The sequence below is a fragment of the Chelonoidis abingdonii genome, chromosome 9 (assembly GCF_003597395.2).
Source record: "Chelonoidis abingdonii isolate Lonesome George chromosome 9, CheloAbing_2.0, whole genome shotgun sequence".
NCBI classification, from domain to species: Eukaryota; Metazoa; Chordata; order Testudines; family Testudinidae; genus Chelonoidis; species Chelonoidis abingdonii.
In genome coordinates this window covers 54,045,142-54,057,604 of record NC_133777.1, presented here as the reverse complement: position 1 = coordinate 54,057,604, position 12,463 = coordinate 54,045,142, and the positions used below count along the sequence as shown (strand labels likewise).

General features: G+C 36.4%; 1 protein-coding gene across 2 annotated transcripts in view; it reads right to left on the bottom strand.

The window, feature by feature from the left end:
• Positions 1-583: 583 nt before the first annotated feature.
• Positions 584-12,463, bottom strand: part of ICE2 (interactor of little elongation complex ELL subunit 2) — a 52,868-nt gene continuing 40,988 nt past the window's right edge. For both annotated transcript variants that reach the window (XM_032798509.2, XM_075069561.1), the window contains 5 exons: positions 12,172-12,301; positions 6,019-6,103; positions 5,545-5,595; positions 4,123-4,381; positions 584-2,446 (listed from right to left, as the gene is read on the bottom strand). In XM_032798509.2, the coding sequence (XP_032654400.1) occupies positions 2,270-2,446; positions 4,123-4,381; positions 5,545-5,595; positions 6,019-6,103; positions 12,172-12,301 (702 nt within the window). In that variant the 3' untranslated portion in view covers positions 584-2,269. The remainder of the gene's footprint in view (positions 2,447-4,122; positions 4,382-5,544; positions 5,596-6,018; positions 6,104-12,171; positions 12,302-12,463) is intronic.

Genomic DNA, 12,463 nt, shown 5'->3' with positions numbered 1-12,463 from the left:
TTTGAATCAGAATCTAATATTCATTATTTAGGAAACCACTATCAAATATGTTTCTCCTTGTTAACATATTGCATCTAAAAGCAACAACTAAAGCAATGTCTGGGGAGTTATCAGAAGGCAGATAAAGATATAAATAAAATATAACAATACTGGTAAAACACAAAATATTTGATGTATCAGAGGGCTAGCCATGTTAGTCTGGATCTGTAAAAAGCGACAAAGAGTCCCATGGCACCTTATAGACTAACAGAAGTATTGGAGCATGAGCTTTCGTGGGTGAATATCCACTTTAGGAGCATAAGCTTTCATGGGTGAATACCCAAAGTGGTATTTAAAGGGGTGCTGATTGTAAAAAGCGAGAGAGAGTCCTGTGGCACCTTTACAGACTAACAGAAGTATTGGAGCATAAGCTTCCATGGGTGAATACCTGAAGCGGGTATTCACCCATGGAAGCTTATACTCCAATACTTCTGTTAGTCTATAAAGGTGCCACAGGACTCTCTCTCTCGCTTTTTACAATCAGCACCCCTTTAAAACCTATTTTTTTAACATGTCACTAAGATCTAAAAAAAAAATATATAACTCACTAAAACTAAATATTTTATTCATCTTTACAGGATATTAAAATATATTTGTATACATTTGAGTAGAAGAACTTTGAACATAAAGGTGCAGTTAACTTACGTAACATACAGACAAAACATTTTAAACAAACTCATTGCTAAGGCCCTGATCCTGCATGTGAGTACTTTGTGTACATGACGAGCCCCAACAAACACAATCAAGGCCTATAAAAGAGCTCAGTCATTTAAAAAAAAAAAAAAAAAAAGTTTACATTCCTCACCCTGAGTATTCAGGAGTAGCTGAACGCCTCTCAGGATGAAACTCATACTAATTAGTTATAGGCAGCAATCAAAAAACCCTTCATACATTGAAAATTATGATTGCTAAATAATATGCTGTTTTGAACTATGGCCTGCAATTTGCCTATTTCATAAAAACTTGAGGGCACTATGATATATAGTAGTCAGAGTGCATAAAACTTTCCTTTGACAATAATGAATGTTTATAAATTAAATAAACTGTGTATGTTGACAATCAATTTGTGGTGCATTGGAATTAATAACCTATTTTTTTAGCATTTTACAAAACAGCAATTTTACTGATATTCACTGAAACAGAAAACATGTAGTCACACCTATAAACACGAGAAAAGAATTTTCCTTGCTGAATCTTTGTCTGAACTCACCCCCTTCAGCTTGGCTCCCAAATTACAAGTGAACTGCTGAGCCACAGCAAATGTCTGGCTTGTCTCTGTAATAATAACTGAAGCCCTCACCTGCAACTTGTATATGAGCAAAACTTTCTGTGCTTACATGGAGCCCTACTGACTTCGACAAGGGTCTGCCTGCGAAAAGACACAGGACTGAGGCCGTAGTCATTCAGTACTACATTAACAACATACTAGCTCTTAAGGATTTGAAGTTTTGGAAAGAATTTAATGCCAAAAACGAATCTTGAGAAAACACGGAAGTCAATTTTAACTTTCTTATACTCTGGTGTACCATAATGCTCACTAGGACACTATGCCAACAGGTATATCAATAATAGAATTCAAAAGACACAAAGCTTCTGCAAACATAACAAATGTTGCTCATCAAAAGCCGTTAACTACACAACCCTAGAAGGAGCATGCCTTATTCTCAGGGGTAATATTTCCTTTTCAAACTGGGCACAACACACCCTGCTTTTTTAATAACATTAACTAATTAAATTGAAACTGCTGATGCTGTGTTTTACATGTAAAACCAGTACACAATTCAAATAATATCATCAATAATAGACATCTGCAACAAACTGGAAAAAGAATCAAGACAGTTGGAAAAAGAATACTTTTTTCATCTTTATGTAATATTGAGTATTGGTGTTAATGTTTTTCTCAAATTATAGTTTTACTATAAAAACAAAAGTAGTTATGACAGTTACTTCTGTCCAGAGGTCTTAATTATAGACACTTGACTTTTCTTCTCATGTGCTAACTTAAAATAAGATGTTCTAATATGAGTTGCATTCAGTGAGTTAAGAAAGGGTTAAGGGATCGTAGCATTTCACAATGTTCCTCAACATGGCTGTGCAGCTCTCCTCTGCCAGGGCATTCTGGTTTCTCTGAAGAATTAAGAAAAATAAGCTGTTTGGCTTGTGCTTTTTCCAATCCATGTTGTCTCACTGTGGCTAAGCTATTCCTGCTTTGCTTGAGTTTGCTTTTATTTCATTTCTTTTTCCACTTTTTCATCTTATTTGCTTGTTTGGTATTATTTTTCTTCAGTTTCTTTGCAGCCACGCCTTCATTTCTAACAGGCTTAGCTGGCAAGGGATTGCTTTTTGTTTCCATGGATACTGGCTTTTCGTTGTTGGGTGTGTCTGTGTGTGCTTTTGCCCAATTCATCTAGAAGCATTGAGGAGAAAAAAAAAGTATTAGCTTCTTCAATCTGCATTAAACTTTAAACCTAATTATCTAAAGGCTTATATTCAGAAAACTGCCAGCTACATCTAGTCCACACAGCAGTCCTTAAGATTATGTTACATTTATATAATAGATTAATATAAGGAACCCCTTGAAAAAAATACAGGCGCAAACTAAGCTACCAGAAATACTGTTTGGATATTCTTTACTTTTTAAAATGTCACAGCATTTGTACAAAATATTAGAGTGAACAGTTTGGCTTTGGTAGTGGAAATTCTCAGTTTGCGAAATGTGTCATTTACTCACTGCACTATAGGTTGGGACTCTGACAAATTCCATCAGAGGCTTCTCCAGACCTAGATAATCAGTTCAATATAAGTTTAACACTGTGCTACACTAAATCAGTTTACTTGTGATTTAATTTTAGAAGACATGGTCATTTTCCCAGTCTGATAAATTCTTTGGTAAAATTCATTTCTAACAAACTTCTTAAAATGTATATCTTCATGCTGACTTAAGTCTGTGAAGTAACGGAAAACACACACTGTGTGAAGTTGTTCATTTTTACTAAAAAGAAATAAGCCACTCAAATACAATTATGTTTATGTCTGAGACACCATAATCATATTTTCCTATATGCTTCAGACAAGGAGTGACATATGGCTCTTATTTTAAAAATAGCCTTGTATAAAAATAAAGGTAGCTATTTCCACGATTATTTCACTGTTTAAGAGGACATAGCACAGGAATGAGAATTTGATTAACGTCCTTTACCTCAGGCTCATCTCAAAAAGCCACCTAAATTGTGATTAGAATTTCTTCAAAGGCAATGGAGTTATGTGGGACCGGAAGCAGGCAACAAGTTATTATATCTGCAATACGTTGATGAGAATTTGGTTCTCTTGATCTTACACACTTCGGGCACTAGGTTGGGGGATCTTTTTTCTTTGTGGAACAGGGATACTGTTGTTTCTGCAAATGCTCTTTATAAAAACAAAAAACAGAGTATATCTCCAGAGGCTCTCCCTTCCCAAAAGAAGCAAATCAGGGTATCAGTGAAATCAAGATGCGAAGAGGAGCAGTTACATAAACTTTTGTTTTAAAAAAACATCCCTCCTGAAATAGTTTGAGGAAAAAAATGCGACCAAAAAGGACAGCACAAAAATCCACCTTCAGTGCCAAAATTAGGAGGGAGTCTTTGCTGCAAACATTTTAGTTCCTATGTCCCGTAGCAACACTGTGCTCGCAGAATGTTGCTACGCCAGCTACAGATGCTCCTAGTGAAGAACCTGGCTCACCCCTTACACTGTCAGAAAGTATTGTTAGTGCACATAAGCTCAGAGAGCAAAGCTTCACTTCAGAACTTAACCACCAAACTGTGAAAGAGCCATATTTTAAAAATCCATGTCAATCATGATGGCGTACCTGGAATAACAGCTAATTCTTGTTACTCATTAAATAAACAGGGCTAGTTCCAGGTAAGTGAATTTGTTATTCCTGCAGTGTGTTCTATACTCTTGAGGCTGTTGTATGAATTTTTCAGCTAAGTATTTCAAGCCCACAGATGACAGACTAGTAAGCAATCTGTAACCTATGGAGCAAATTTGCTTATTTCAAATCAGCCAACACATTTATTTGCATTTAGTGTGGTTACTTACCTTCTGTTTTCTCGTAGCTTCTTGGGGTCTAGGTGGAAAGGTGCATGGGACTCTTCCGTGATTAGTGTGATAGGGTAAAGGAAGGTTGGGATCTAACGGTACCCATGGAACAGAGAGGGTAGAAGGTATATTAGGCAGACTGCAGTGAGCTTTATGTAAATTATATGATGCTCTGGTCACTTTCCCAAGACAGCTCTGGTAGATTGCAACTGATGAATCTCCTGAAGTATGAGTCAATAAGTAAGAGCCCTCCTGCAGACTAAAGCACAGTCACATCACAAATCAAAATTCAACACTTACTAAAAGGTAGAGTAAATAAAACAAAAAGCATTTTTGCTTCTTAGTCCAACCATTGAATCTATTCATAATCAGAGATGATAAAAACAGTAAATGGCTTCTCCAGGATAAAGACTTGTTAAAAAAGAAAGGAGAACATAGCTGACACAGTGGGGCATCAAAGTATCTAATATTTACATTAAATATATTAACACATCTAAATAACATATAATCTGCAACCTGTTTATAAACTAAGGAATTAAAAAATGTATGGATGAAAATGCTAATTTATCTTCCATTTGTATACTATTATCATTAATTATTTAGGCCCTGATTCAGCTAGGCACTTAAACACATGCTAAAATCCATCCCTATTCAGCAAAGCACATAAATCATTAGCAAGCACAATGATGAAAGTATAATCATGAATACATACACTGGAACCTTTTTTAATCCATGAAGGATTATGTAAATTTATAGAAAGTAAAGGCTCTACCAATTCCCCATGTCATGTCATAAAACTGGACCCAAAAACCATGAAGCTCAAAATTTAGAATGTAAAGCAAGATGCTTCACATACATGCATGGCGAGAAACTGATTTTATGAAAAAAATTTCATATTTCCGAAGTGGCTAACAGCCTGAGAAAATTTTAGCAGTTAAATAGAGCAAAATAAAGTAGAGAACAAAACTGCAGAGAACCTGAGAAGACATATGGAGAAAAACTGTGCAACTATAAGTAAGGACAAGTGAAGCCCTGGAGGGGGATAACAAACAACAATCAGTTCCAGCACAAGCAAAAGGTTACCAAAGCAAAGCGTAAATGTTGCTCTTGAAGCACCAATAATGTTAAAACCCAATCCCGCAAACCTCAGTGAAGTGAGAAGTGCCAGTGGGACTTACTGTCTGAGGAAGGTCTACTCTGAGTAAGGGGGCTTGTAGGATCAAACTCTTATTTTGGACCCTATCTTTTGTACATAAAAAGTAACCCTAAATGCTTTACAGTTTATTTATAACTGTATTATCGAAGTTAAAATACAAAGTACAGCAGAAGGGTAGACAATCACATTACAAAAGAAAAAATGATCTTTGGAGCCTCTGGGTGCTACTGCAACATAAATATTTAACAACAGTAAAAATTACTTACTCAACCACTTTCTTCAAGATATGTCGAAGTATATTTAATGGATTTGCAGGCCTGTGGATAGAAAATTCACAGAAGGTAAATTTATAAGCCAAGATTTTCAAAAGTGACAAGTGATTTTGGGAACCCAATTTGAGACACCCTGAAGGGATCTGATTTTCAGTAAGTAATGTTTTGATAATCAGGTCCTTTTAAGATGACTCAAGTTGCTCATCTAATAAACAGAGGTACCCAAAGTCATTCGTTTTGACTGGAAATCTTGGGCATCAAACTAAACAAAGCATTTGAGAGTCCTAGTCTAAATTTTAAACTACAACAAAAGGATGAAATCATGGTTCCACTTACGCTCAGTTGGAGCTTTGCCACTTACAGATTAAGAACTATCACAAGAAATGACTTGGAAAAGTCAATTTTGTTAATTCTGAAGCTGTTTCATCTTGATTTTTTTTTTAAATTATGACAATGAACTCTACTTACTTAAACAATCCAAATTTTTCTCTTAACCGTTCTGGAGAAATCTCTTCAAGCATAATGAGCTTTGACGTAAAGGCATCAATATGTCCTGAAAAAAAAATATTAATTGAATCTCTTCAGTAAAGAAATAGCACGAGAGAACAAATCTGGTAAGAAAAGACTTTATTAAATGTGCGTGCAGAAGCCAAATCCAATTTAAAAGAGAATGTTACAAATTTTGCTTATCTGAAAGTCAATCGAGTAAAAAGCATTTCTAACCATTAATGCACTCTGTATAAGCATTTGAAAACGAAACTCTATATTTCTGTAATTTTTCTCTAAATATAGATATCCATGCTCAGATCTGTGCTTCCGAACTATGCTGGACAGAGAACAAAATCTAAAAATCTGGACCAGTTAAACAATCTCAGGAGCAGGTGGGCTGCACTTATTAACCAGCCATATCCCATATCCTGCCTCTAAAATCCTGATGGGCATTCCCACTGACTGTGACCATGCTCATTTTTGTGATGGTGTTTTGGGTATTCTGCATGAAACTTATTATTTTTATCATCATAGTGGCTAGAAGCCCCAGTCATGGACCAGGACCTCATTGTACCAGGGGCCGTATAAATTAAGCAAAAAGACAGTTCCAGTCCCACTTACCATCTAAGTATAAGACAGACAGAAAGAGACAGATCAACAAGGGAGTACAAGACAATATAGGTCAGTACAATAAGCAATAATTACAGGGAAACAGCAGCCTAACCCTTGTAAAGTTTTTTGTAGACCTCACAACAAAGTAGAGTTTTAAGGAAGGATTTGAGAGAGGATACTAAGTTATTTTTGCAGATGTTTACAGAGAGTTTCTCTCAAGCACCATGGCTTGACTTATCAGTTTCAAACTAAAACTGTTTTGTGATGAGAATGATTATGTTTCGGCACTTTACAGACTATGTGGGCTTTTCCTTTTAGGTTATATCTATGTCTGCTTTTATACTGAACTCCTCATTGTGTTATCCAAACACCTGGGTTCCTGCTTCCCTTTTCGATCTGGATTTTTCTTATCTGAAAAATTGTAATTTGCAAGTCTGAGTTTGCCATTTGTGACAACAATCTTGCTAAAAGACCACTTGGACACAGATGTAAACCAGCGATTCAAACTTCCCAGCTTGTCAAATTTTAAACAAGAGCAGGTCAGGAGAATGGTGAGGGCTGGCTAGGTGAATCAGATCCACTGTCCCAAGACATATTGAGAGAGCTCCCTCTTGGAAAATGCCCCCTCATTCTAGCTTCCATGGGGGAAATCAGAATTTCATTGTTGGAAAATACAAAAAAGTTTATTGCAAACAGAAAAAACATGAATAGCAAGAGAAAATATTATATATTTTGTGGATTTCACAAGCTCTTTACATATCTGCACTTGTAGAACCAAGGAATTTTAAAACAACCATTATATTCAAATTGCTCATCCCAGTTATTTTACATTCAATGCCAACCATTGGGTAATCCATTATTTGATGTTGTGGAAGATTAAATAGACGTCATTATTTTTAATGAATTAGAAACTGTAAAAGGACAACTGGCACAGAGCTGCTCTCATTTGACTCCAGAAAATAGTAACCTAGTCTTTTTTATTAGCTTTTATCTAGGTACTTATGAAGGCCTAAAAATACCTAATACACACAAAGGAATGACAAGAAGGGAGACAACTCAATTATCTTTTTACCTTTTTATCGGATGAGAAACAACAGCTCCCATTTTAAACCAAGGGAGCTGATCTCAACTTTATTTACTGTGCTCACAGCAAGCATGTGTCTCTTTCTTTGGAAACACATGACACAGAGATAGTTTTCTTTGTTGCAGACCTGGAGCAACTGCACAGCAGTGTGTGTCTATGCAGCCAGTGCAGTGTACCCCTGGAATAGTAACTGCACAGATTCAATTGACCTCACTCTGGCCTCACTCAAGGCTCCCCTTCACACAGAGAGGTGAGTTGAAATCCCTCATTCTATGCCATTGATCCATCAATCCTACTCCCCAAAGTATAGAGTCGTGGGGGTGGGGGGTCAAAGAACACAGAGGGCTTTGCATAGGCCTTCAACCTAAGCAAAAGTAAATTTGCAAGTGACGTAAGTATTTAAAGGTAAACAAAGTAATCAGCCTACATCATATCAGAATCTCAATAGCACCTTACTCATTTTAAGTGCTTATTAACGTTTACATGACTACAAAGCAATAATGTTAACGTTGCCAAGGCATTATGGTTTAGATTTGCATTAAACATAAAGTGCGGATACACTCACCTTTTTCAGGCTGAAATTTAAATTATTTCTCAGCCAACATTATGAAACTGGGCACATATCATTATGGGAAGAGGCTATGAACCATGTATACAGTAGGTTCCAAGGGAATCAGTACTCAACATATCAATATATTATACATACACACAAAGCTCTAGCTTAAAGTCATCAAAGCCAGCAGATAAATCTATACATTTAGGTTGGACACACAAGCTGCAAAAATCAGTCTTTATTGTTCCATTTTATTTGTTTTAAATAGTTATGTTAACCGCATTGTGGTTGTCCTGGGATACCACAGCACAAAGAGGAAAACTATTGTATCACTTGCGCTGTTTCTCCTCCACAGGTTAGAGAAGGTGAGAATCAACACCCAACATGCTGGCTTCACTGCCCTCTCAGACCCCACAAAGCTAGAACCCTGCCCAACTTACATGGAAGAGCTTCTGTGTAGACAGACAGAAGAGGGAAGCATGCTACAGAAAGGGAACTCCCTTATTTCATGGAAGTAGGCATATTGATATCTTTTATTTTCCGGTATCACTCCCAGGAAGAGGATGGTTGCCAGTATCATGCTAGTAGTTTATCATATATTTTAAATTACAAAGTATCTTAAGGAGAGTATTAGTATCATTACGACTGGCAGTCATGTTTCAGAGCAAAAACTATTTTTACCTCAATGCTACTAGAAATGTAATTCGATAGACAGAATCTCACTAACGGTCTTCCAATACACTTTTAGTTACAGCAAAAACCATCCAAAAGTGCAAAACTCTAGGTTTATTTCCCACAGTGAAGCAGATGAATATAGAAAGTGATTAATGTTCTTTTGCAGGAAGGTTAAATGGATTCTGTCAATTTATGTTTCTGTGTGTCTACCTACTATTACAACTGCCATCTAGAATTACTATAGATGAAAGATTAGTGAGAGAATATTTTCTTTCCTTTTGTTTACTTGATGAATATGACAACACTCTATGTACAATCAGTTTAATTGTTTCCCTGCCTAGGGACTGATCCTTTAAATCCTTACGATGATTTTAAAAAGGTCTATGGAAGTGAAGTGCCCAACATTCCAACTGACTTTCAATGGGAGTTTAGCACCTAACTCTCTTAGGCCTCTTTGAAAACACCCAAGCCTATATGCATAAATTTACTCAGAAGCATAGTCCACAGAGACTACTTGTGCGAGTAGAATCATGCCCATAAGTCATTTATTTTCCCATTTGTGGGGTTTCTTCACACAGCAATGGAGAGAGAGAAAAAAAACAAATTAAAATAGGAAAATGTGGTACTAAAACCCATTAAAATTGAACAGGAAATCAGAAGTAAGGGTTACTTTTTAAAAAATGACTAGATTTCACTCTTTACTTTTAAGACTAGGATAAAAAAAGGGAAGTTTGTATGTAAAGGTTAGGATAAATATAACTCAGCAGCTCTAAGAGACAAATACAAAATCTTTTGCTATGAAGCTGTTATGGGGGGGGGTGGTTCTGGGGACAGATGGGAGAGGATAGGGCCGGGGGGGGGGAAGTGGGGGAGGAGAGAACCACCTAAAAGAGATAAACTCAGAGAACAACTGGAACCACAGGCCACAAAGGTTGCTATAGAAACTAACAAAATAAGACAAGCTTTTTCTACAACAGGAAAATGAAGCAGTCCTAACTGCAGAACATTCATTCTCTGTACAAACAGGATTTCTCTGACCACAAGCTGAGTGCCAAACTCATTAAAAAATTCATTTTTGAAAAAGTAGACATCACATCTGCTGTAAATTACTCTATTTATTAGCTAGCAGCAAGTTACCAATATAAAGATGACTATAAATCTTAGTTAGGGATTCTAGTTACGTTAATGTGAGCCATACTACATATATGTAAGACCTGGTTATTACAGATTTGACAAAAGTTTAGTCAAAACACAGCCAAGCTTCTCCTGCAACTCTGGGGAAGGGAGAGGCACAGCTCTACTTCCCTGCCTCTCTATAGCTCTGGAGGTCAGAGATGCCCAGGGCCGGGGGGAGGGGGGGGTCTGCCTCCCTACACCCAGAATGTTTGGCTCGGAGGAAGAGGACCCAGGGTTCCAAGGCCTCTGCTTCTCCAGCAGCCAGACTTGAATGGCTCTTGTCAATTTCACCCTGTGGGTGCTGGGAAAGCAAAAAATTCCATTTTGGTTCTCCTGAAACAGAGGTTTTCTTTAAAACACTTTCCATGGAAAATGTGAAGTTTCTGATGCTTTTGAGAAAGTTTCTTGCTAAGGTGGGACAAAACATTAAAATATTTGCAGAAAAGGATTTTTTTTCAGCCAGCTCTACATATATGTAGTATTTTCTGTTAGTTTTTGTTAAGTGTTTAGTTCAATATGTTTCTATTCCTAGGATATGCCCCATGGCCATGTTAACCTTGTTGTAGGAAGTTTTAAATTTTGCATTTCCTGATTTCAGAATTTTAATTGTACAATCATGAACAAAGCATTAGACATTATTTCCTGTGTAAGAAGTATGTTTGTGGTTCCTGGAGAGACAAGCATTTTGAGAAAGCCACACCTCTATAAAATTAAGTCCTAGGTATTCCCAGACTGTCACCCTGGCTTTAACCTCCTCCTATTTTCTAAGTTCCAAACTACATCTACTATATCTCCCACTGAAGATTTGTATTTTTCCACAAGCTCTCTCTTTACTGATGCATTCCTCCCATTTCATTCCATTCCATTCCATGCCATTTCAACCAGAAGTGGCTCCTCCCCTTCTTTTTCACATGTTAGAGGACAGAGAATATTGAGGCCCTTTCTAGTCAGGGTTGTTTCTAATCACAAGGCATATTGGGGAATAAGACCACAGGCAACAGACAGACATGCGTGGGGACTAGCACACTGTTAGCTGAACATTTTTTCATCTGAAGTAGGAGCAATCGCTTGGCGGAAAATGCTTTGTTATTCTAGGTAAGGTAGTTCAACGTTCAAGTGTTCTGGGGAAAATTACAGATAAAACTAGAAGTTTTTGTCTACTATGTGATTTGATACTCTCTCCCTCATGTTAGGAGCTTTTGCTTAAAGATAACTAGACAAGTGAAATCCTAACATTCTACATTCAGTGCAATCTCTTAAAGATGTTCAGTGTTTCACAATTTTAAAACAGAAATAGTAGAGAAAGGTTACAAAATGTTTGTACAGAATGCAGCAAAACCACAAACCAGAAAATTATTCCCAGTTCCTTATATTTTTGAAACTGTATAGTATTTTCAATTTTTGTAATTACCTGTGTGAAAACATTTGCACATGAAGTGTTTAAAGTGGAACAAGCAGTTTCAGAAAAAAGCAAGAATTGCTCATGCAAGTTTTTTTAAACTTTGACATATTAAAATTAAATATGTGAGTCACAATGTCTGGGATAGAGCAAGGTCAAAGGGGAAATTCTGTTTGCTATGACACAGTCTCACTCACAAAGGCTAAAGCTTAGAAGAGGAAGACGGATTCAATGACACAACTTATTCAAAATTCCCTTGCTTTATATTTCATTCTCCTTTTATTCATCATCAAGGGGTTGAACACACAGGAAGTACTGCTCATCTCACTTTAAAAAGAAATTAAAATTGTGGCACTTTACCTTTTCCCTCACTATAACATCAAACCAAATGATTTAATATTGTCTTAGCCAAACATCTAATCTCTCATTGCAATATGTAAATACTGCTTTGTTAACAAGTATCTTTAACGTTATTGTTGACATTGCAACACGTAATAGCAAAGTAATAAACTAAGAGGCCATAAGTGCATAAATCAGTAACCAAATGAAGAAAAACACCATTCTTGTGATTAAAATCACAGGTACAATTAAATTTTATGTTTGAGTACTGGACAAGAATATACACAAACTTACCAACATAAAATGAGCATTTAGAATGCAACAAGCTCTCTGTCCACAACCGACATATTTCACTTTCTGTAAGAGCTTCTACTCCATAATAGGCTTGATATTCTACTTTTGGCAATATGTAAACTGGAGTATGCTGTAAGAAAAATAATATCAGCCAAAAGGCCATTAATTATCTACAAGTTATAACAGCACCTTAATTACTTTTTAGTATTTGACAACCATCACAGTTCACTCGCTCAAGAAACAAGAGAAATAATTACACAGGATTTTTGGTACAACAGAACATTTTACATGA